This window comes from Odocoileus virginianus, unplaced genomic scaffold (assembly GCF_023699985.2).
Source record: "Odocoileus virginianus isolate 20LAN1187 ecotype Illinois unplaced genomic scaffold, Ovbor_1.2 Unplaced_Scaffold_1, whole genome shotgun sequence".
Taxonomy (NCBI): domain Eukaryota; kingdom Metazoa; phylum Chordata; class Mammalia; order Artiodactyla; family Cervidae; genus Odocoileus; species Odocoileus virginianus.
In genome coordinates, this window is record NW_027224263.1 from 7,847,914 (window position 1) to 7,873,156 (window position 25,243).

General features: G+C 36.4%; 1 protein-coding gene across 1 annotated transcript in view; it reads left to right on the top strand.

The window, feature by feature from the left end:
- Positions 1–25,243, top strand: part of HTR2C (5-hydroxytryptamine receptor 2C) — a 326,514-nt gene that overhangs the window by 229,675 nt on the left and 71,596 nt on the right. The window contains exon 5 of the mRNA XM_020879809.2: positions 3,987–4,187. Coding sequence (XP_020735468.1) covers positions 3,987–4,187 — 201 coding nt within the window. The remainder of the gene's footprint in view (positions 1–3,986; positions 4,188–25,243) is intronic.

Sequence of the window (25,243 nt, forward strand, 5' to 3'; positions counted from 1 at the left end):
TCTGGGTGGATACAATCTGAGGAGATTACAAGATAATGATGAACAGAAATGAACATTTATCAATATTTTGTTTAGAATAATTCTTAATAACGTCTTTGATTTCTTTGTTTTGCTCCTTGAATTCCAATGGTTGTTAGTTACACTTCTGGTATTCCCAGTGAAAAGTGAAAGTCGCTCAATCGTGTCTGACTCTTTGCAACCCCATGGACTATACAGTCCATGGAATTCTCTAGGCCAGAATACTGGAGTGGGTAGCCTTTCCCTTCTCCAGGGGATCTTCCCAACCCAGGGATTGAACCCAGGTCTCCCACATTGCAGGTGGATTCTTTACCAGCTAAGCCACAAGGGAAGCCCAAGAATACTGGAGTGGGTAGCCTTTCCCTTCTCCAGGGGATCTTCTCAACCCAGGGATCAAACCCAGGTCTCCCACATTGCAGGTGGATTCTTTACCAGCTGAGCCACAAGGGAAGCCCAAGAATACTGGAGTGGGTAGCCTATCCCTTCTCCAGAGGATCTTCCTGACCCAGGAATTGAACCAGGGTCTCCTGCATTGCAGGTGGATTCTTTACCAACTGAGCTATCAGGGAAGCCCATCAACTCTAAACACAATACTAAAACAACTCTAAATGTACTGGAGAAAAACCTAAAATGAAGATTCTGGGGTTTCTTAAGACTTGGAAGAAGCGAACAACACTGGTTGAGTTTACAAATTTCATGACTTATTAGCCAAAGAGGAAGATGCAGTCTATGCTAGGTGAAATACTAAACTTCCCCAAAATCTATAGTTTTAGTAGCTCAAAGGAACTGAAGACAGAGTTTGAGGAAATCTCAAAACTAAAAGTTGAGGGAGAATCTAGGAAAGGACAGAGATAGACAGATTCTTCTCTGGGGAACCATAAAGTCTGCTTAACGCTCTAGCTGACCTCTGAATCATGCATGTCTAGGGGAAAAAAATCTAAATTCTTCAGTTGCCACATTATGAAGTTCAAAGTATTCAAGTTTCATCAAAGGTAAGAAAAATGCAAAGAAACTAGAAAGTATGACTTCTTCATAGCAAAAAAGAAAATGATACTGAGGAAACCTAGGCATTAGACTTAAATAGACAAAGGCTTTAAATCAATTCTCAAAATGCTCAAATAGCCAAAGGAAACCATGGACAAAGAACCAAAGGAAATAAGGAAAATGTCACCTCAACAAAGAATAGCAATAAAGTAATATAAATTATAAAAAGAAATTAAATACAAATTTGGAGGATGAAAAATACAAAAGCTGAAGTTAAAAACTTGCTAGACTGATTCAACTGCAGAACTGAGCAGAAAGAAGGAAAAACTGAAGAACTTTGAGACAGATCAACTGAGATCAACCAGTGTGAGGAGAAGAAAGAGAAAAGATGAAGGAAAATGAACAGCACCCTAGGGACACATGAGACACTATCAGGTTTACTAACACATGTATAATGGTAGTGCCAGAAGAGGAGGAGAAGGGGGAAAACATGCAGAAAGAAAGTTAAGGAAATATTGGCCAAAATTTCCAACACTTTGAGGAAAGACATGAATCTACATGTATAAGAAGCTCAATGAACTCTATAAACATATTATTTCAAAAGATCCACACAAGACATTATGGTCAAAACTAAATGGGATCTTTAACAAGATTAATAATGAATTTCTCTTTAGAAACCATGGGGGCCAGAAGGCAGTAAGATTGCATATTTAAAGCATGCAACAACAAAAATTTTGTCAACCAAGAATTCTGTATATGGCAAAACTATAAACTCTACTTCAAAAAATGGAGAAATTGAGACTCAAGGCACAGTAAAGTCAACAAAGTTGAGAAACTTTCAACTAGAAATACTATGAAAAAAAGAGAGAAGATACAAATTTCTAAAATTAAAAATGAAAGTGGTGAGGGGCATTACGACTGAACTTAGAGAAATTAAGAATTATAAAATAATAAATGAACAATTGTACTCCAACAAATCACATAAGCTAAATGAAATGAACAAATTCCTAGAAACATGCAAACTACTAAAAGTGTCTCAAGAAGAAATAAAGACTCTGATAGAGTGAAGTAAGCCAGAAAGATAAAGACCAATAGAGTATACTAATGCATATATGTGGAATTTAGAAAGATGATAACGATAACCCTATATGCAAAACAAAAAAACAGACACAGATGTACAGAAGAGAATTTTGGACTCTGTGGGAGAAGGCAAGGGTGGGATGTTTCGAGAGAACAGCATCAAAACATGTATATTATCTAGGGTGAAACAGATCACCAGCCCAGGCTGGATGCATGAGACAAGTGCTCAGGCCTGGTGCACTGGGAAGACCCAGAGGAATCGGGTGGAGAGGGAGGTGGGAGGGGGGATCAGGATGGGGAATACATGTAAATCCATGGCTGATTCATGTCAATGTATGACAAAAACCACTACAATATTGTAAAGTAATTAGCCTCCAACTAATAAAAATAAATATAAAAAAAAGAAATAAAGACTCTGATAACAAGTAAAGACATTTCATCAATAATCAAAAAACCTGCCAGCAAGACAAGTCCTGGACCAGATGATTCCACTGAAAAATTTTATCAATCATTTAAAGAAGAATTAACACCAGTATTTTTCAAACTCCTACAAAATAAAAGATGAGGGAACAATTGTAACTCTTTCTATGAGACCAGCATTATCCAGATACCAAAGCCAGATTACAAGCAAAGATATCAATATCACTTTTGAATATAGATGCAAGAAATCCTCAACAAAAGCAAACCAAGTTTGGCATCATATTATGCACCAAGTGTGACTTATCCCAGGAATGAAAGATGGTTCAGCATATAAAAGTCAATTGATGTAATACATCACTTGAATACAATGAAGGTAAGAGAAACACACAATCATCTCTATTGATAGAGAAAAGGCGTGTAGCAAAACCCATCACTCTTTCATTATAAAAACATGCAACAAACTAGGTATAAAAGGAAACTTTCTCAACATGATAAAGGGCATTTATGAAAAACCCACAGTTAACATCTGACTCAATAATGAAAGAATGAAAGATTACTCTTTAAGATCAGGTAAAAGACAAGACATCTGCTTTCACTACTGACACTTAACATTGCACTGGCAATTCTATCTAGAGAAATCAAACAAGAAAGAAAATAAAAGGCAGAGGAAAACTGGAAAAGAAAAAATAAAATTAGCACTTTTCACAGATGACATGATCTTTCATATGGAATATCCTAAAGAACACACACACAAAAATATGGATATAATAAATGAATTCAGCAAAGTTGGAGGATACAAGATTAATACATGAAAATTAATTATATTTTTTACAGGAGAAATGAGCAAATCATAAATGAAATTGAGAAAACAATTCCATTTGCAAGACCATCCCAAAAAAATCTCAACTGATAAGAGCAACAGTGATAGAAAAGAATGAAGTACTGATAGAAGCTACAAAGTGGAAAAACTTTAAAAATACTGTGTTAAGTGAAAGAAGTAAGACACAAAAGATTGCTTACTGTATGATTCTGATTATATGAAATACCCAGATTAGCTAAATTCAAGAGATAAAAAGTAAATAAGAAATTTTCAGGGGCTGGGGAGGGGGATGGGTAGGGGGGCGAAAAATGGGAAAATGGAGAGTGACTGCTTAATGGGTAGCAGTTTCCTTTTGTAATGCTGAAATATTTAAGAACTAGAAAGAGGTGATGGTTGCTTGATGATGTGAATGGACTAAATGCTTCAGGATTGTACAACTTAAAATGATTAATATGTAAGTTTTACCTCAATAAAAATAATATATGTAACACTGAATGTGTTATTGTCATTGTCATCATCGTCATCATCATTACTATGGAAAAACAATGTTTACCAAATTTCATTTCCTTTTAAGAATTTAGATTATGAGAAAAAATAGACTAAAACTGTAGTCGGTATAATTTGCATAACATGTTCTTCTTGTCTTCTCTCTGTTCTCTTTCAGATTATGTCTGGCCACTACCTAGATATTTGTGCCCCGTCTGGATTTCTTTAGATGTTTTATTTTCTACAGCGTCCATCATGCACCTCTGCGCTATTTCGCTGGATCGGTATGTAGCAATACGTAATCCTATTGAGCATAGCCGTTTCAATTCACGGACTAAGGCCATCATGAAGATTGCTATTGTTTGGGCAATTTCTTTAGGTAATTAACTTTCTTGGCCAGTAGAATTGCAGCGGCTATGCTCAATACTTTCGGATTATGTACTGTGAACAACGTACAGACGTCGACTGGTAACATTTGCGTTTAATCGGGATTCTTCTAGTTAATGATTATTCTTAACCTATTTATCTGATATTTAGGTTAACAATAATGAAAGAAATGTAAAGCATATGAATATGCAAAAGTAAAGTTTCCGTTTATGCTGCTAAATTATTTTGTGAGTCAAAGTGCCAATGAATTCTGCAACACAGACACATAACTGTGAGATATTTAAAATGATTTGAAGATGGCAAAAATATATGGAAAAGTCTAAATCTTTAAAATAGAGCATTTAAATCTTGGAAAAGGTAAATCTATCCCAGAATATTAATCTTAACATTTTTATTCTAACTTTGTATCTTCAGTAGAAAATTTTATAGTGCAATACAAATCTTCACAAAGTAAACATGTCTAAATTTATACTGTTAATCTACTTAAAATATACTATTTCCCCATGTTTTTAAATATATCCTTGAATTCTGGTTATACAAAAAGAAAAACATCTATTGGTTTCTTTGAAGATTTGGGGAAAGTTGAAGGGAGAAAAATGATCATCTTATAGCTTATATTTAAAATATGCATGCCTTCAGTTCAGTCAGTCAGTTCAGTCAGTCAGTCATGTCTGACTCTTTGCAAACCCCATGGACTGCAGCACACCAGGCCTCCCTGTCCATCACCAACTCCCGGAGTTTACTCAAACTCACGTCCATTGAGTCGGTGATGCCATCCAACCATCTCATCCTCTGTCGTCCCCTTCTCCTCCTGCCTTCAGTCTTTCCCAGCATCAGGGTCTTTTCCAATGAGTCAGTTCTTCGCATCAGGTGGCCAAAATATTGGAGTTTCAGCTTCAGCATCAGTCCTTCCAATGAGTATTCAGGACTGATTTCCTTTAGAATGGACTGGTTGGATCTCCTTGCAGTCCAAGGGACTCTCAAGAGTCTTCTCCAACACCACAGTTCAAAAGCATCAATTCTTTGGTGCTCAGCTTTCTTTATAGTCCAACTCTCACATCCATACATGACTATTGGAAAAACCATAGCTTTGACTAGATGGACCTTTGTTGGCAAAGTAATATCTCTGCTTTTTAATATGCTGTCTAGGTTGGTCATAGCTTTTCTTCCAAGGAGCAAACATCTTTTTTTAATTTCATGGCTGCAGTCACCATCTGCAGTGATTTTGGAGCCCAAGAAATTAAAGTCTGTCACTGTTTCCATTGTTTCCCCATCTATTTGCCATGAAGTGATGGGACACTAATATTCAAGTCACAAAATTTAACTGATTGGCATATAAGGGCTTTTACAATCCATTTTTTTTCCTTTTATTTTTTCTCTTACAGTTGAAATTTACAGTTAGTGTCTCATTAAATAATTCGTCTTCAAAGTTATGTTTCTGTAAAAGATTCCAGTAAATTTTACGAGATCAAGACCACCTTTCTGATATCATTGAAAGATTTTTGACTCTGCGTTTATTGATAAAATAAATTTAAGTTTTAAGATTGTTCTATTATAGGTGGCTACACACACACACACACACACCTTTAGATAAAAAGCAATGAAACATCTCCCAGAAAGAAAAGTGAACCTATATACACAATTTGAACTACATGTTCAAAGGTTTACAGATTTTACCATCTCCATCCTGAAGAGCTTCTCTAGGAAGATGTTAGTTCTTGTGGTGCTTACAAAAGAAGTACACAGCTAAATTAAATCAGAATATTAGAAGCATTCAATTCAGTTCAGTTGCTCAGTTGTGTCTGACTCTTTGCAACCCCATGAACTGGAGCATGCCAGGCTTCCCTGTTGATCACCAACTCCCAGAGCTTACTCAAACGTATGTCCATCGAGTCTGTGATGTCATCCAACCATCTCATCCTCTGTCATCCCCTTCTCCCACCTTCAATCTTTCCCAGCATCAGGGTCTTTTCCAATGAGTCAGCTCTTCATATCAAGTGGCCAAAGTATTGGAATTTCAACTTCAGTATCAGTCCTTCCAATGAATATTCAGGACTATTTCCTTTAGGATGGACTGGCTGGATCTCCTTGCAGTCCAAGGGACTCTCAAGAGTCTTCTCCACAGTTCAAAATCATCAATTAGCTTCTAACAATTACAGCCTGGGTAATTTAGACAGATTCTTATGCTAAAGATAACAAAAATATGGAAAAAATATTATAAGCATTGAGAAAATAATAAAATAGTGAAACATTCAGAAAGACAGAAATCCAGAAAAATGAGTATGACTTTTGGGTCATGTCTGCTAATGAAGCATTTGCAAACCTGAAGATGTGATAACAGGTTGAGAAGCCCATTCTAATCTCATGAGCCTGGCAAAGGTCAACTGACTTGAGCTTATTTTTGGATCTCAAAGGCCTGTACACTAGAAATACAGATGAAGCAGAATTAAATCACCATTGACATGGAGTTCAGGCTTCGTTCAAGTCACCTATGTAACCAAAAAAATATTGAGCCTGGAAATTGGAATAAAGTGATTTTATATTCTTGACCTTTCTAATTTTCTTGATAGAAGCAAAAAAAAATTATCCTAGGCTTGAAATTGTTACTTTCAATTATTTTTAATTCCTGTAACTGAAATACAATGATAAACAGGTACATGAAGAAACAAGACGACGTGAACCATATCAGTTCAGTTCAGTCACTCAGTCGTGTCCAACTCTTTGCAACCCCATGGACTGCAGCATGCCAGGCTTCCCTGTCCATCACCAACTCCCGGAACTTGCTCAAACTCATGTCCATTGAGTTGGGGATGCCATTCAATCGTTTTATCTTCTGTTGTCCTCTTCTCCTCCTGGCTTCAATCTTTCCCAGCATCAGGGTCTTCTCCAATGAGTCAGTTTTTACATGAGGAGGCCAAAGTATTGGAGTTTCAGCTTCAGCATCAGTCCTTCATTGGAAGGACTCATTGGAAAAGAAGAAACAAGACAATATGAAGAAAACAAGACAATGTGCTTTGTTTGTAGTGTGCACATGGAAATTAGAGCTTCCCTGGTGGCTCAGCTGTTGAAGAATCCACCTGCAATGCAGGAGACCCCAGTTTGATTCCTGAGTTGGGAAGATCCCCTGGAGAAGGGATAGGCTACCCACTCCAGTGTTCTTGGACTTCCCTGGTGGCTCAGATGGTAAAGAATTTGCCTGCAGTGTGGGAGACCTGGGTTTGATCCTTGGGTTAGGAAGATCCCCTGGAGGAGGGCATGGCAGCCCACTCCAGTATTCTTGCCTGGAGAATCCCATGGACAGAGGAGCCTGGCAGGCTACAGTCCACAGGGTCGCAAAGAGTCAGACACAACTGAGTGGCTAAGCACAACACAGCACATGAAAATTATAAGCTGAACTTAAATATTTCAGCAAGAAACTGCAAACTCTAAAGTATGACATTTAAGATACAAAATCAATAAACAATGAGAAAATGTGGAACTTAAACATTAACATGAAAACTTTAGAACTCAAAGACAGATTAGACAAGAGAAAGCATTACTGGATGAGAAAGCTACGAGAGCATTACTGGATGTCAGTTACAAGAAACTGTGATGAATGAAGCAAGGAAAATTGGAAGGTTATAAAAGAGAAAATAAGAAGATAATAGACACACAGTATAAAATTAGAAGAGTTCCACAAGGTGAGAAAAGAATGATAGGAAAGCAAGATTTGAAGAAATAATGGCTTTTCAAATTGATGAAAGACACAGATACTCACATTTAAAGAGCTCAACAAGGCTCAAGCAGAATGAATAAAAAGCAGTCCACATTTAGAGCCATCATAGTGACACTGCAGATAAAGAGGAAATCTAAATCAAACTTAAAGAAAAATAGATCAAGTTCAGTTCAATAGAGCAATGATAAGATGGATGAATGCCTTCTCAACAACAGTGAGAACTACCATTCAACACTACCTTCAACACTACCATTCAAATGATAGTGTCAATATATGTAGAATTGATATATGTATAACTAAGTCCCTTCACTGCTCACCTGAAACTATCACATTATTAATCAGCTGTAGCCTAAAACAAAATAAGGTTTTTAAAAAGTGAATGCTAAACTAGAATCATATATTCAGCAAAATTATAGAATCACTCAAGAATCAAAGTGAAATAAAGACATTATCAGACAAGCAAAAACTAAGAGAACATGACAAAAGCAGACTCTTACTTAATAAAATAATAAAGGATATTCTTCAAACAAAGGAAAATGGCCACAAATGGAAGGTTGGAGATGCAGGAAGCAACTAAATGCAATGCAAATGGTAAACATAAAGTTAAACATAAACATTGACTTATAAAACAATAATATTTTTTATGGATCTCAGTATATTAATGAAATTAAAATTCACAAAACAATAGTATATAAGAAGAGAGGGTTGAAAGTAAACTTTTTCATTGTCCAGGAGAAAAATAAAAATGATATTTAATATTAAGCTTTGATGGCTAAGTATAACATGTCCATTCAAAGGTAATCACTAATAGAGAAGAAATGTTTAACTTCCAAATTTATAGAAAAATATTAGAGAATAATATAATAAATCCAAAAGGAGGTAATAAAAGATGAAAAGAAAAGAAACACAAATCAGATGGCAAAATATAGAAACATGTACTAAGATGGCAGAATTAAAACCAAATATATCCATAGTATATTCACTGTAAATGGGAGTAAATATTCTAAGACTCTCAGACAAGAGTTGAAAAAATAATCTAGGTGTTTATAAGAAGCATATACAAATCACAAGGAAAGTAAAGGATTAAAAAGGTACTCCATAAAAGCCCTAATCAATGGAAAGACTGTGTAGCTATGTTAACAATTTACCAGGATATATTTTTTAGCAAAAAATAATAATTTTAAAGAAAAGTTACTTCATAATGATGAAGGATTTAATTCATTTGGAAGACACAGAATAATAAACATGTATATGTGTAATAACGTGGCCTCAACATTACTAAGTCAAAAATGGACAGAATTGTAAAGACAGACAAATCTGCAATCATAGTATAAGATTTTAACACACTCTTTTCAGTGATTTTATGAGAACAATGAAAAAACTGAACTCATTAACAAGTTAAAAATACATATTTCTGTCATTTACAAAAGAAATATTTCTCAAAATTGACCATATATTTGACCATAAGTTAATTCTCAATAAATTTCAAGTGTTGGAGTCATCAAATGATTCAAATTCAAATGAAATAGAAATGTTTACCAAAAGGTAAACAGAAAAATCTACATACATTTGTAAGTTAAGAAATTATTTCTCAATAAGCTTTGACCCAATGGACTTAGAATCCACTGATGACTCATCTCTGAACCATTTATTATTATGTGATTGTAGACTGATCATTTTTCTCGCTTTGTTATTCTTTCTTCCCTTCTTTATTAGTTGGCATACTGTAAGGAAGAATTTTCTTCCTCACTTTGTTATTTACTTATTTGTATTGATAAAGATTCCTGAATTCTTTTGTAATCAATGTAACTTAATTCATTCCTATCCTTAATTATTTTGATGCTCAAGTCATCCCAGATTTGTCCAAAGAGAACCCCTTTGATATGTCCCATCAGTACTCTGAGCATTTCCTTACTTTCTGCCATTGATTTTACCAGGTTTACCCTCTCTTTTCCATGTCCCAGTTTTGAAATCAGTTATTTCATCCAAGGAAACCCCCCCTTTTTTAGTGGTCAGATGTTTTATAAACTAATAAGAAATCTTGGTATAGGCATTGCTACTAGGATATGGTTACTTCTATATATCTATGCCTTTAATTCCTATCCAGTAACACAAGACTCTTCCACTACTTTCCCAATTCCTTTTTATTCCTCATTTTTCTCACAGTGAGTAATGTGGTCCTCAAAAGCATCAATATATTTATTTACTATTTATATTTTCTAAATCCTACAATATACAAATTCATTTCAGAATTTCTATCCTCATACCAATCAGTAAATACAATGCTATGTTTAAAATTGCATTACAATGCTTTCTGTCTTTAGAATGATTCCCACTGAGGATATAGGTCAAAGCTCTGTGTCCAAACTGCTAGAATTGAGATGAATTTTTTTCTTCTATGTGGTTCTGTTACCAATTCTTTACAGTTAGGGATTGTTTTGGTTTTTGTATACGTTCAGTATTGATTTACCCTATCTTGTTGCCTTTGTTTTTTAATACATAAAACCTCAGAGATTTTTAATATGTAAAAACTTAAAAAAAAAACACCTTAATGTGATGTCCCAAAAGTCAAAAGTATGCAAATGGTATACTCAGAGAAATGTCACTCTTTCTTTTGTCCCTTGGTTAACCCATTCACTGATTTCTGCAATATACTTTGAAGTTTATTTTTGCAAAAAAACATAAAAAACATATATTTCTGTTTATCCTTTCTTAAATAAAGGATAAAATATTACATACATGTTAACACTTTGCTGTTCTTTATTTGGTAATATGTCCTGGAAGTCACCCTCTATCAATTCATAGGAAGATGGTAGATGTAAACCCAGATATCATGTAAATTATCTAAGCACTCTATTTAATTCCTTTTTCTAATACTCATTAGGACTGTATTTTACAGATATATAATTATTTAATCAATCTCCTGTGTAATATGAGTATTTAAGTTGTTTCTAATATTTTGCAATTACCAGTAATTCCACCAGAAATAATGTTTATATCATTCTCTCTCTAACTCTGTATGTTTCATATTTTTGGAAGTTTAATTTCAGCAAAAGTTCCAAGAAGCAGAGTTGATTTATCAAGAGATAAATGTACACATATACATTTCATTAGGGGGTGAGCTAATGAACTCAAGAGAGCAGATTTGCCCCAAATCTTGCTAATGAAGTGTAGTTAAAAATTTAAATTTTTGCCAATCTAATAGGTGAGATATGCTAAGTACAGTTTTAACTATTTTATTATAGCTGAAATTGAGCTTGTTTTCATGTTTGTCATTATTACTTCAGTTTTTCACAAAGTGTGTGTTTTGCTCATTTTTCTGTTTTTCATATCTTTATTTCTCAATTTTGAAACTCTATTTACATCAAAAATAATACACATTTCACATGTAAATGAAAATACTGTGATCGCTATTGCTATATCTTATGGTGATTTTGCCAGGCAAAATTATTATTATTATTATTTTGCTGTTCATTTTATCAATCAAATTTCCTTTCTATGTTCAGTTATAGTTATATATTCTCTTCTCATAGTCAGGTTAAACAATACATTACTCATGTTTTCTTCATTTTTTTACATTTAGGCCCCCAATCCATTTGGAGTTTATGTTTGTCTGTGGTGAGATATCCATTTAATTTTATCTCCTTCCATATACCCTTTCAGTTGTCTCATGCTTGTTACTCAAAAAGTCAATCTACTCTGATATATGATGCCATCTTTATAGCATGTGAAATTTTCTTACATATCTGAGCCTATCTCTGAAGTTTATATTCTATCCTATTTGTGTGTCTCTTTATGTGCTAATTCCACACTGTTTTAATTATGAAAGTTTTATAATAAATGTTATCATCTGATATAATTAATCACCACTCATTGCTCTTGTTTTTCAGAGCTTGTCTAGAAATTCCAAGATGTTTAACTTTCCCTATGAGCTTTAACATTAACTTTACTTCCATTTTAAAAGCTTGTTTAAAAGCTTGTTTATTTTGATAGGGGTCTCTTTATATTTATAAATTTAGAAGAAATAACTGAATTTTTAAAAAATACTTTCTCGGTTATGGCCACGCTGTCTCTCAGACCATACAGCAATCTTATTATATAGTCACTCTCATGTCTTCCTTACCACTATCTATAATCTATCTCATAAGAATTAATCTTGCAGCTTTGTCACTCTACTGAAACTATCTCTGTGAATTCATTAGTGACTTCTTAATCATTTATTAAGTAATTGTTACTTATCAAGGTTTTTGGTCTCAGGATATCTGTACACACTTAAATGTTATTGAAGACCCCAAAGAACTTTTGTTTATATGAATTATATCTATTTAGAAATAGATATATATCTCTCTATAAATTAAAATGGAGAAAAATTTAAATTATGTGTGGGTTTATTTAAAAATACTAAACCTAACACATGTTAACATAAATAACATAGCTCTATGAAAAATAGCTATATTTTCCAAAGAAATTAAATTAGTGAATAGAGTAGCATTGTCAAACTTTTTTCAAATCTCTTTATCTTCTGGCTTAGAAGAGAGATTCTCATCTTTGCTGCTGCATCTAATCTGTTGTAATGAGCTGCTTTGGTTAAATTATGTGAATAAAATATATAACCTCATTACAGATAGATAACTTCAATACAGTAAAATGTTTTAATAATGTTTTCAGATAATAGTGGACACTATTTTTTTTTTTGATACTACACTAAAATTCAGTAAGTGGTAGTTTCTTAAGTTTAGTTGCAATGTGGAATCGGAAGCCATATCACTGAACTTTGCATATGCTGTTACTTTAAAATCCACTAATTTGTCTTGCATTTTGAAGAATATTTTATCCATGCTTTCTTTAATAACATCAAGTGTAGATATTTTGGAAAATATTATTTCACTGAGTTGTGCAGATTTTTCAAATGTTAATACAATACCAAAAATCACATGCATTAATAATTGCTATCAATCTTATCAGAAAGCACTCTAAACATAGAGAAAGTATCACGCCTTCCTGGACAGATACAAGTTCCCCAAAGTTCCAATATTCACCTGAAAGCCTTTATCATGGTAGCAAATACCATTTCTTTTTCGCTAGACACAACAGATTCAACTCATCCATCTTTGAGAAAATATCTTCCAATTATCCAAGTATGAATAACCCTGGTGTGTCTTGCAGTCATTCTTTCAAACAAAAATGTTATTCCATGGGAAAAAAGGTTAGTTTATCTTCCAATTCTAACAATTGCTGAAGTGCTTTTCCACAAAGCAACCATCTTATGTCAATATGCAGCAGAAGTGCTCTATGTATACTTCAATTTCATCACATGGGTTATTAAACAGGTCAAAATTTCATAAAGTTAATATTAGTTTCTACTACTTCATCAAAGACATTCTTAAGTAAAATTGGCTAATTTTCCCCCCTGAAAGTATGTGGTGGCAAGCAATGCAAGGACTACTTTTACAATTCAGTATCACTAGTTTGACCTCATGCTAAGGTATCAGCCTGATGTTCTGCAGTCCGTGGGGCCGCACAGAGTCAGACACAACTGAGTGACTGAACTACAACAACAAATCAGCAGTTTTACTCACCATTATTTTGCAGCATGTAACCACACGGTGAAAACAGCAAATAAAATATTAGTATCATTATGGGAATAGTTTTGACTTCATAAAACCACAGATATTCTTAGAGACACTGAGGTACCCATGGACCAAATTTTAAGAATTATGTTTCCAAATCTAGCTTTCCCTGTGTCATTTGAAACAATGGAAAATGCTTTCCTAATTATCTCATCCTTTGCATGCTACATCAGTTTTCTTTGGTTTTCTTCCATCTTTCTGTCTGCTACTATTCCATTCATTTTCTACTTTACTCTCACTCTTCCTAACATTCTGTCCATTCCAACCACTAATACACTTTTCCTGGCTTACTTCATCCACAGAAATATCTTAAAATCTATCTACTCATGAATGTCAAACAAATACTTCTATTTATTTCATTAGATTATCTATCCAGATCTCTAGCTTAAGCTGTGTTGAGATGAATGTTGGGTATGTATATTTCAAATGCCATCTCAGCAAGATTGTACTCATCACCTTTCTCTCATTTTCATTATCCCCTCCTCCTACACTTTTGTTTCTCAAGAGTGTTCCCAAAGTAACAGCATCTCCCATATAACCAAAAAGAAGTCTGAGGATTATTTTAGACTCGTTCTCTTACTTCCCATAGCCAATTGACTTAACCTGTTCTTTTTTAAAAAAAATTTATTTGTTTATTTATTTTACTTTACAATATTGTATTGGTTTTGCCATACATACATTGACTTGAATCCTCCATAGGTGTACATGTGTTCCCCATCTTGAACCCCCTCCCACCTCCCTCCCCATCCCATCCATCTGTGTCATCCCAGTGGACCAGCCCTGATACCCTGCCTCATGCATCAAGACTGGACCAGTGATTCGTTTCACATATGATAATTTACATGTTTCAATGCCATTCTCCCATATCATCCCACCCTTGCCCTCTCCCACAGAGTCCAAAAGACTGTTCAGTACATCTGTGTCTCTTTTGCTGTCTCACATACAGGGTTATCATTACCATCTTTCTAAATTCCATATATATGCATTCACTTCAGTTCAGTTCAGTCGCTCAGTCGTGTCCGACTCTTTGCGACCCCATGAACCACAGCATGCCAGGCCTCCCTGTCCATCACCAACTCCCGGAGTTTACTCAAACTCATGCCCATCGAGTCGGTGATGCCATCCAACCATCTCATCCTCTGTCGTCCCCTTCTCCTCCTGCCCCCAATCCCTCCCAGCATCAGGGTCTTTTTCCAATGAGTCAACTCTTCGCATGAGGTGGCCAAAGTATTGGAGTTTCAGCTTCAGCATCAGTCCTTCCAATGAACACCCAGGACTTATCTCCTTTAGGATGGACTGGTTGGATCTCCTTGCAGTCCAAGGGACTCTCAAGAGTCTTCTCCAACACCACAGTTCAAAAGCATCAATTTTTCGGTGCTCAGCTTTCTTCACAGTCCAACTCACATCCACACATGACCACTGGTAAAAACATAGCCCTGACCAGATGGACCTTTGCTGGCAAAGTAATGTCGCTGCTTTTTAATATGCTATCTAGGTTGGTCATAACTTTCCTTCCAAGGTATATAAGCATCTTTTAATTTCATGGCTGCAGTCACCACCCACAGTGATTTTGGAGCCAAAAAAAAAAAAAAAAAAAGTCTGACACTGTTTCCACTGTCTCCCCATCTATTTCCCATGAGGTGATGGGACCAGATACCATGATCTTAGTTTTCTGAATGTTAAGCTTTAAGCCAACTTTTTCACTCTCTTCTTTCACCTTCATCAAGAGGCTTTTCAGTTCCTCTTCACTCTCTGCCATAAGGGTGGTGTCATCTGCATATCTGAGGTTATTAATATTTCTCCCAGCAATCTTGATTCCAGTTTGTGCTTCTTCCAGCCCAGTGTTTCTCATGATGTACTCTGCATATAAGTTAAATAAGCAGGGTGACAATATACAGCCTTGATGTACTCCTTTTCCTATTTGGAACCAGTCTGTTGTTCCATGTCCAGTTCTAACTGTTGCTTCCTGACCCGCATACAGGTTTCTCAAGAGGCAGGTCAGGTGGTCTGGTATTCCCATCTCTTTCAGAATTTTCCACAGATATTGTGATCCACAGAGTCGAAGGCTTTGGCGTAGTCAATAAAGTAGAAATAGATGTTTTTCTGGAACTCTCTTGCTTTTTCGATGATCCAGCGGATGTTGGCAATTTGACCTCTGGTTGCTCTGCCTTTTCTAATACCAGCTTGAACATCTGGAAGTTTTTGGTTCACGGATTGCTGATGCTTGGCTTGGAGAATTTTGAGCATTACTTTACTAGCGTGTGAGATGAGTGCAATTGTGAGTTAGTATACTTTATTGGTGTTTTACTTCCTGGCTTACTTCACTCTGTATAATAGGCTCCAGGTTTCATCCACCTCATTAGAATTGATTCAAATGTATTCTTTTTAATGGTTGAGTAATATTCCATTGTGTATATGTACCACAGCTTTCTTATCCATTCGTCTGCTGATGGACATCTAGGTTGCTTCCATGTCCTGGCTGTTATAAACAGTGCTGTGATGAACATTGGGATACATGTATCTCTTTCAATTCTGGTTTCCTCAGTGTGTATACCCAGCAGTGGGATTGCTGGGTCATTAGGCAGTTCTATTTCCAGGTTTTTAAGGAATCTCCGTTGTTCTCCACAATGTTCTCCACAATGTTCTCCATTGTGCTATACTAGTTTGCATTTCCACCAACAGTGTAAGAGGGTTCCCTTTTCTCCACACTGTCTCCAGCGTTTATTGCTTGTAGACTTTTGGATAGCAGCCATCCTGACTGGCGTGAAGTGGCACCTCACTGTGGTTTTTGATATGCATTTCTCTGATAATGAGTGATGTTGAGCATCTTTTCATGTGTTTGTTAGCCATCTGTATGTCCTCTTTCGAGAAATGTCTATTTAGTTCTTTGGTCCACTTTTTGATTGGGTTATTTATTTTTCTGGAATTGAGCTGCAGGAGTTGCTTGTATACTTTTGAGATTAATTATTTGTTTGTTGCTTTTTTTGCTATTATTTTCTCCCATTCTGAAGGCTGTCTTTTCACCTTGCTTATAGTTTCCTTTGTTGTACAAAAGCTTTTAATTTTAATTAGGTCCCATTTGTTTATTTTTGCTTTTATTTCCAATATTCTGGGAGGTGGGTCATAGAGGATCCTGCTGTGGTTTATGTTGGAGAGTGTTTTGCCTATGTTTTCCTCTAGAAGTTTTATAGTTTCTGGTCTTACATTTAGATCTTTAATCCATTTTGAGTTTGTTTTTCTGTATGGTGTTAGAAAGTGTTCTAGCTTCATTCTTTTACAAGTGGTTGACCAGTTTTTACAGCATGACTTGTTAAAGAGATTATCTTTTCTCTATTGTATATTCTTGCCTCCTCTGTCTAAGATAAGATGCCCTTAGGTGCATGGGTTTATCTCTAGGCTTTCTATTTTGTTCCATTGATCTATATTTCTGTCTTTGTGCCAGTACCATACTGTCTTTATGACTGTGGCTTTGTAGTAGAGTCTGAAGTCAGGCAGGTTGATTCCTCCAGTTCCATTCTTCTTTCTCAAGATTGCTTTGGCTACTCGAGGCTTTTTGTATTTCCATACACATTGTGGAATTATTTGTTCTAATTCTCTGACAAATACTGCTGGTAGCTTGATGGGGATTGCATTGAATCTTTAGATTGCTTTGGGTAGTATACTCATTTTCACTATATTGATTCTTCCAATCCATGAACGTGGTATATTTCTCCATCTATTTGTGTCATCTTTGATTTCTTTCACCAGTGTTCTATAGTTTTCTATATATAGGTCTTTCGTTTCTTTAGGTAGATATATTCCTAGGTATTTTATTTTTTTCATTGCAATGGTGAATGGAATTGTTTCTTTAATTTCTCTCTCTGCTTTCTCATTGTTAGTGTATAGAAATGTAAGGGATTTCTGTGTATTAATTTTATATCCTGCAACTTTACCATATTCATTGATTAGCTCTAGGAATTTTCTGGTGGAGTCTTTAGGGTTTTCTATGTAGAGGATCATGTCATCTGCAAACAGTGAGAGTTTTACTTCTTCTTTTCCAATATGGATTCCTTTTATTTCTTTTTCTGCTCTGATTGCTGTGGCCAACACTTCCAAAACTATGTTGAATAGTAGTGGTGAGAGTGGGCACCCTTGCCTTGTTCCTGACTTTAGGGGAAATGCTTTCAATTTTTCACCATTGAGGATAATGTTTGCTGTGGGTTTGTCATATATAGCTTTTATTATGTTGAGGTGTGTTCCTTCTATTCCTGCTTTCTGGAGGGTTTTTATCATAAATGGATGTTGAATTTTGTCAAAGGCTTTTTCTGCATCTATTGATGTAATCATATGGTTTTTATTTTTCAATTTGTTAATGAGGTGTATTACATTGATTGATTTGCAGATATTTAAGAATCCTTACATCATTGGGAGAAAGCCTACTTGGTCATGATGTGTGATCTTTTTAATATGTTGTTAGATTCTGTTTGCTAGAATTTCGTTAAGGATTTTTGCATTTATGTTCATCAGTGATATTGGCATGCAGTTTTCTCTTTTTGTGGCGTCTTTGTCAGGTTTTGGTATAAGGTGATAGTGGCCTCATAGAATGAGTTTGGACGTTTACCTTCCTCTGCAATTTTCTGAGAGAGTTTGAGTAGGTGTTAGCTCTTCTCTAAATTTTTGGTAGAATTCAGCTGTGAAGCCATCTGCTCCTGGGCTTTTTTTCTGCTGGGAGATTTCTGGTTACAGTTTCAATTTCTATGCTTGTGATGGATCCTTTAAGATTTTCTGTTTCTTCCTGGTTCAGTTTTTGAAAGTTATACTTTTCTAAGAATTTGTCCATTTCTTCCAGTTGTCTGTTTTATTGGCATATAGTTGCTGATAGTAGTCTCTTATGATCCTTTGTATTTCAGTGTTGTCTGTTGTGATCTCCCCATTTTCATTTCCAATTTTGTTGATTTGATTCTTCTCCCTTTGTTTCTTGATGAGTCTGGCTAATGGTTTGTCAATTTTATTCATCTTCTCAAATAACCAGTTTTTGACTTTGCTGAATTTTGCTATGGTATCTTTTGTTTCTTTTGCATTTATTTTTGCCCTAATTTTTAAGATTTCTTCCCTTCTACTAACCCTGGGGTTCTTCATTTCTTCCTTTTCTAGTTGATTTTGGTGTAGAGTTAGATTATTTATTTGACTTTTTTTTTGTTTCTTGAGGTAATCCTATATTGCTATGAACCTTCCCCTTAGCACTGCTTTTAAAGTGTCCCATAGGTTTTGGGTTGCTGTGTTTTCATTTCCATTCATTTCTATGCATATTTTGATTTCTTTTTTTTTAATTTCTTCTGTGATTTGTTGGTTAATCAGAAGCGTGTTGTTCAGCCTCCATATGTTGGAATTTTTAATATTTTTTCTCCTGTAATTGACATCTAATCTTACTGCATTGTGGTCAGAAAGATGCTTGGAATGATTTCATTTTTTGGAGCTTACCGTGGCTAGATTTGTGGCCCAGGATGTGATCTATTGTGGAGAAGGTTCCATGTGCACTTGAGAAAAAGGTGAAATTTAATGTTTTGGGGTGAAATGTCCCATAGATATCAATTAGCTCTAACTCGTCTATTATATCATTTAAAGTTTTTGTTTCCTTGTTAGTTTTCTGTTTAGTTGATCTATCCATAGGTGTGATTGCAGTATTAAAGTCTCCCACTATTATTGTGTTATTGTTAATTTCCCCTTTGATACTTGTTAGCATTTGCCTTACATATTGCGGTACTCCTATGTTGGGTGCATATAGAATTTTTATATCTTCTTCTTGGATTGATCCTTTGATCAATATGCAGTGTCCTTTGTCTGTTTTCTCAGCCTTTGTTTTAAAGTCTATTTTATCTGATATGACTATTGCTACTCCTGCTTTCTTTTGGTCTCTATTACATGGAATATCTTTTTCCAGCCCTTCACTTTCAGTCTGTATGTGTCCTTTGTTTTGAGGTGGGTCTCTTGTAGACAACATATATAGGGGTCTTGTTTTTGTATCCATTTGGCCAGTCTTTGTCTTTTGGTTGGGGCATTCAACCCATTTACATTTATGGTAATTATTGATAGGTATGATCCCATTGCCATTTACTTTGTTGTTTTGGGTTCGAGTTTATACACCCATTCTATGTTTCCTGTCTAGAGAAGATTCTATAGCATTTGTTGGAGAGCTGGTTTGGTGGTGCTGAACTCTCTTAGCTTTTGCTTATCTGTAAAGCTTTTGATTTCTCCTTCATATTTGAATCAGATCCTTGCTGGGTACAGTAATCTGGACTGTAGGTTTTTTTTTTTTTCTTTCATCACTTTAAGTATGTCCTGCCATCCCCTTCTGGCCTGAAGAGTTTCTATTGAACGATCAGCTGTTATTCTTATGGGAATCCCCTTATGTGTTATTTTTTGTTTTTCCCTTGCTGCTTTTAATGTCTGTTCCTTGTGTTTGATTTTTGTTAATTTGATTAATATGTGTCTTGTGGTGTTTCACCTTGGGTTTATTCTGTTTTGGACTCTCTGGGTTTCTTGGACTTGGGTGATTATTTCCTTCCCCATTTTAGGGAATTTTTCAACTATTATCTCCTCAAGTATTTTCTCATGGTCTTTCTTTTTGTCTTCTTCTTCTGGGACTCCTATGATTCAACAGTTGGGCGTTTCACATTGTCCCAGAGGTCTCTGAGGTTGTCCTCATTTCTTTTAATTATTTTTTCTTTTTTCCTCTCTGTTTCATTTATTTCTACCATTCTATCTTCTACCTCACTTATCCTATCTTCTGCCTCTGTTATTCTACTGTTGGTTCCCTCCAGAGTGTTTTTAATCTCATTTATTGCATTATTCATTATATATTGACTCTTTTATTTCTTCTAGGTCCTTGTTAAACATTTCTTGCATCTTCTCAATCCTTGTCTCCAGGCTATTTATCTGTAACTCCATTTTGTTTTCAAGATTTTGGATCATTTTCACTATCATTATTCAGAATTCTTTATCAGGTAGATTCCCTATCTCTTCCTCTTTGGTTTGGTTTGGCAGGCATTTATCCTGTTCCTTTACTTGCTGGGCATTTCTCTGCCTTTTCATCTTGTTTATATTGCTGTGTTTGGGGTGATCTTTCCGTATTCTGGCAGTTTGTGGTTCTTCTTTATTGTGGAGGTTCCTCACTGTGGGTGGGGTTGGACGGGTGGCATGCCTAGGTTTCCTAGTTAGCAAAACTTGTGTTGGTGTTCTGGTGGGTGGAGCTGGATTTCTTCTCTCTGGAGTGCAATGAAGTGTCCAGTAATGAGTTTTGAGATGTCTTTGGGTTTGGTGTGACTTTGTGCAGCCTGTATATCCAAGCTCAGGTCTATGTTCCTGTGTTGCTGGAGGATTTATGTGGTATGTCTTGCTCTGGAACTTGTTGGCCCCTGGGTGGTGCTTGGTTTCAGTTTAGGTATGAAGGAGTTTGATGAGCTCCCATCAATTAATGTTCCCTGGAGTCAGGAGTTCTCTGGTGTTCTCAGGATTTGGACTTAAGCCTCCTGCCTCTGGTTTTCAGTCTTATTCTTACAGTAGCCTCAAGACTTCTCCATCTATACAGCACTGATGATAAAACATCTAGGTTAATGATGAAAAGTTTCTCCACAGTGAGGGACACCCAGAGAGGTACACAGAGTTACATGGAGAAGAGAAGAGGGAGGAGGGAGATAGAGGTGACCAGGAGGAGAAGAGGGGGAATCAAAAGGGGAGAGAGCAAGCTAGCCAGTAATCACTTCCCTATGTGCTCTCCACAGTCTGGATCCCTCAGAGATGTTCACAGAGTTACACAGAGAAGAGAAGAGGGAGGAAGGAGACAGAGGTGGCCAGGAGGATAAAAGGGGGAATCAAAAGAAGAGAGACTGATCTAGCCAGTAATCAGTTCCCTAAGTGTTCTCCACAGCCCGGAATACACAAAGAGATTCACAGAGTTAGGTAGAGAAGAGAAGAGGAAGGGAGGAGACAGAGGCAACCTGTTGGAGAGAAAGGAGAGTCCAAAGGGGGAGAGAGCAATCCAGCCAGTAATCTTACTCCCAAGTAAAAATGGGTACTGAAGATAGGGTTCTTAAAGGTAAAAAAATTGATGACAAATACCAAAAAGCATAGATTAAAAATCTAGAGTAGAGGTTAGATTCTCAAAAATACAATAGTAAAGAAAAAAAAAAGTCACAAAAATTATGAAATTTATGTATATGAAGTTTGCTTTAAAAAGAAGGTCTTCCTTTTTCAAAGTAATAGTAGGTTATAAAAATGAAAACTAAAAGAGTAATAGATGACTTAATAATAAAAAAATAATTTAAAAAATGACAATAGTAAAAATACATCTAGGACTTTCTCTGGTGTTGTTGTGGACAGTGTGGGGTCAGTTCATTTTCAGATTGTTCCTTGATCCGCCTTATACTTCTCAAGATCTATAGGCCTCTTCCTGTATAGTCAGTTCTAACTGCAGGGCTTTAATCCATTGCACCTGTCACTTTCAAAGTGGTTTCCTCTGTTTATTTTAGCTTCTTCTGTTTGCTGGTCTCCTCAGTGTCTAATTTCCACCCTGACAGAAGGGAGTGGTAGTGATCACTTTTTTAGGCTTACTTGTTCAGTCGTGCTGTGGGAAGGAAGGAATACTGAAAACAAATATCACTGGCATGTGTGGGGAGTGCTTGCAGTGTCTCGGCCATACTGGGTTTACCCCCACTCATGGTATATGTGCTTTCCCAGTCTACACTGCTCAGGCTCTAGGTTGCTCTGCCGGGAACTGTCTGAGGCGGGCCCTGGGTTGCGTGCACTTCCCAGGTCTAAGCCGCTCAGGTTCAGGTTCTCGGGTACTCCACAAAGGTGCAGACTTGGTTGCGGCCTGCGTTTTGTGCCCTTCCCAGGTCCGAGCAGCTCAGGTGACCAGGTGCTTGGCGAGCACAGTCACCCCCAGTTGAAGGCTGTGACATATCACCTTCCCCATCCCTGCCACTCGGTTTTCTGGGTGTATAACCAGTGCACCTTCTCAGGTGTGCTGTGTGTCTCTTCTGGGGGAGCTGATCTCTGGCTGCGACCCTCCTGTTGGATGTTGACCGTCCAGAATCCCAAGAAGTCCTGATTAGCAACAAAGCCTGCTTGCAGTTTGGTAGAGGATGCCTCTCTGGGGCCGGGATTGTCCCCTTCCGGCTCTGGCTGCCCTCCTCTGCCTGTCTCCAGTGGGGGATGGGCCGTTCTGTAGCAGGCTAGCTCTGCTCAGTCCTTTGTTTTGTAAGCAGGCCTGGAGGTGTCTTAGGTTAGGGCATTTCTCGGAGTAGCTATCCCACAGTCAGGGTTGCTATCGCTAGTTAGTTCCCTCAGATTGCCCTCGGGGCATTCAGGCCTGGTCCTTACCCTAAGCAATGCAGCCCAGCCTCCCTGTCCAGTCCCCGCTTGCTAGTGGTGGATGCAAGCGTCTGTGCTGCTTCTCTGCTGGGAGTTGCCATTAGGCACATAATCTGTGGGTTTTAGTTATTTATTTATTTTTCCTCCTGGTTATGTTGCCCTCTGAGGTTCCAACGCTCGCCACAGACTTGCCGTTAGAGTGTTTCCTGGTGTTTGGAAACCTCTCTTTTTTAAGACTCCCTTCCCAGGACGGATCTCCATCCCTACCTCTTTTGTCTCTCTTTTTATCTTTTATATTTCCTGTCATGCATTTCCACCTGTATGTGACATTTGTCCACCTGGTGTGAAGAACTGACTCATTGAAAAAAAAAAAAAACCCTGATGCTTGGAAAGATTGAAGGCAGAAGGAGAAGGGGATGACAGTTAAGATAAGTTAGGTAAGATAGTTGGATGGCATCACTGACTTGATGGACATGAGTTTGAATAAGCTCCAGGAGTTGGTGATGGAAGGGAAGCCTGGCATGCTTCAGTCCATGGGGTTGCAAAGAGTCAGACACAACTGAGTAATGGAACTGATGACATTTGTACTTCAAATTCAGAAATCCAAAATGAAATCCATCCCCATGGCAATTTCAACTCTGCGCACTTTTTAACTTTCTTTTGTTGTTTTTGTTGTTGTTGATGTTGTTTTTGCTGTCTTATTGTTTGATATCTATTGGCAGCAGATATCAAAATAAGGAATTGGGGATGGATCTTAAATTACTAGATAGCGTCTTCAATTCATCCTTGCACTGACCCTATCCAACCACATCCAACCATTCAAATCTCCATACTTATTCTACTATAAAGTATCTCTGAAATCTACCCCCAGTGTTTTATTTCCCTAAAAATCAAGTTTTTTCCAGTTACTCATCACCAAAAGTACAATAGGCACAAAACCCGTCCTTAAGTTCCTTTATTACTAGCTGCAATCTATCCACATTGCCATCAGTAATCTTTAAAATAAAAATCTGATCATTTTACTGTCCCCCTTAACACCCATTATCCAAAGTGGTCATCAAGACTATGCTATTTTAGGGAAAATAGTGTAATATCTTTTTATATTAATTGTGCCGCATCTTAAAATTTCTATTCTATATGCTTTATAATGTACATAGCATATTCATTTTTATCAATTTATGAATATATAAAAATGTACATTCTTTGAATGTCTATGGTCAGTTACTTTAAGTGATAGGGATGCACAATCAAAACTTAGGAGACCAATGACCTCTAATAAAAATTCCAAATTACTTAGACTGATATCCAAAGTCCCTCCATATCTTGCCTTGGCCTCTTTCTCTAGCTTCAGTTCCTACCACTTTGCTCTCCAACATTCCTCCATAAGGAATTCAAGTGAGACTTTTCCTTTCTACCATTACCACCCTTGCATTTATTACACCCTATAGAACTTATTGGCTTCCTAGGTGGTACAGTGGTAAAGAATCCACCTGCCAGTGCAGGAGATGCAGGTTCAATCTCTGGGTTGGGAAGATCCCCTGGAGAAGGAAATGGCAACCCACTCCAGTATTCTTACCTGGAAAATTCCATGGACAGAGGAGCTTGGTGGGCTACAGTCCATGGGGTCGCAAAGAGTCAGACATGATTGAGCACACATATCAAACTTACTGTACTTATATGTATGCATTTTCACTCATACCAAACTTCTCCATTAAATGAAGTTCTATGAGTTTAAAAACTCTGACTTGCTTTTCTCATTATCCAAATTTTCTAACTCAACACTTGACATAGAGTAGGCATCCAGTAGTATTGACTTGTTAGACATCCTTTTCCTACCTACCCTGTTCTGTTGCTGAAGCTATATAATCTCACTGAATGCTCTGTAGCATCATATGTTTAGAATAACATCCTGGTGTTCTCTTGACAATTTGCCTTTCTTAAAATCTATCATTAATTCTTTGGGGGAGCTTTTCTCTTAGTATCATAGGACCATAAATGAGGGTTAGAGAAGTCTAAGCACTACTTTCTATCTTATCGTACAATGACCCTAAAAGCATTTTTCTTCCTTCCCTGCCATATTCTATTCTTTGCTTTTTTTTTTTTTTTAGATTTTGGATTTGTGAAGCAAGCATGCAGTTTACTTTAAAGTCATTAGAGGGATTTTATATATGTTCACAATAAATTTTTAAAATCTCATTAAAAAAGATTATTAGAATCTTGAATGAAAAATACATTATTTTGCATGATTTCATATGAGTTAATATTTTCTTTTTATTTTTGCCTATCTTACCTAGTTTACTTTCTACAAAAGTACAAATTAAGTGAGAAAAATGTACTTTTGCTAAAAATTTG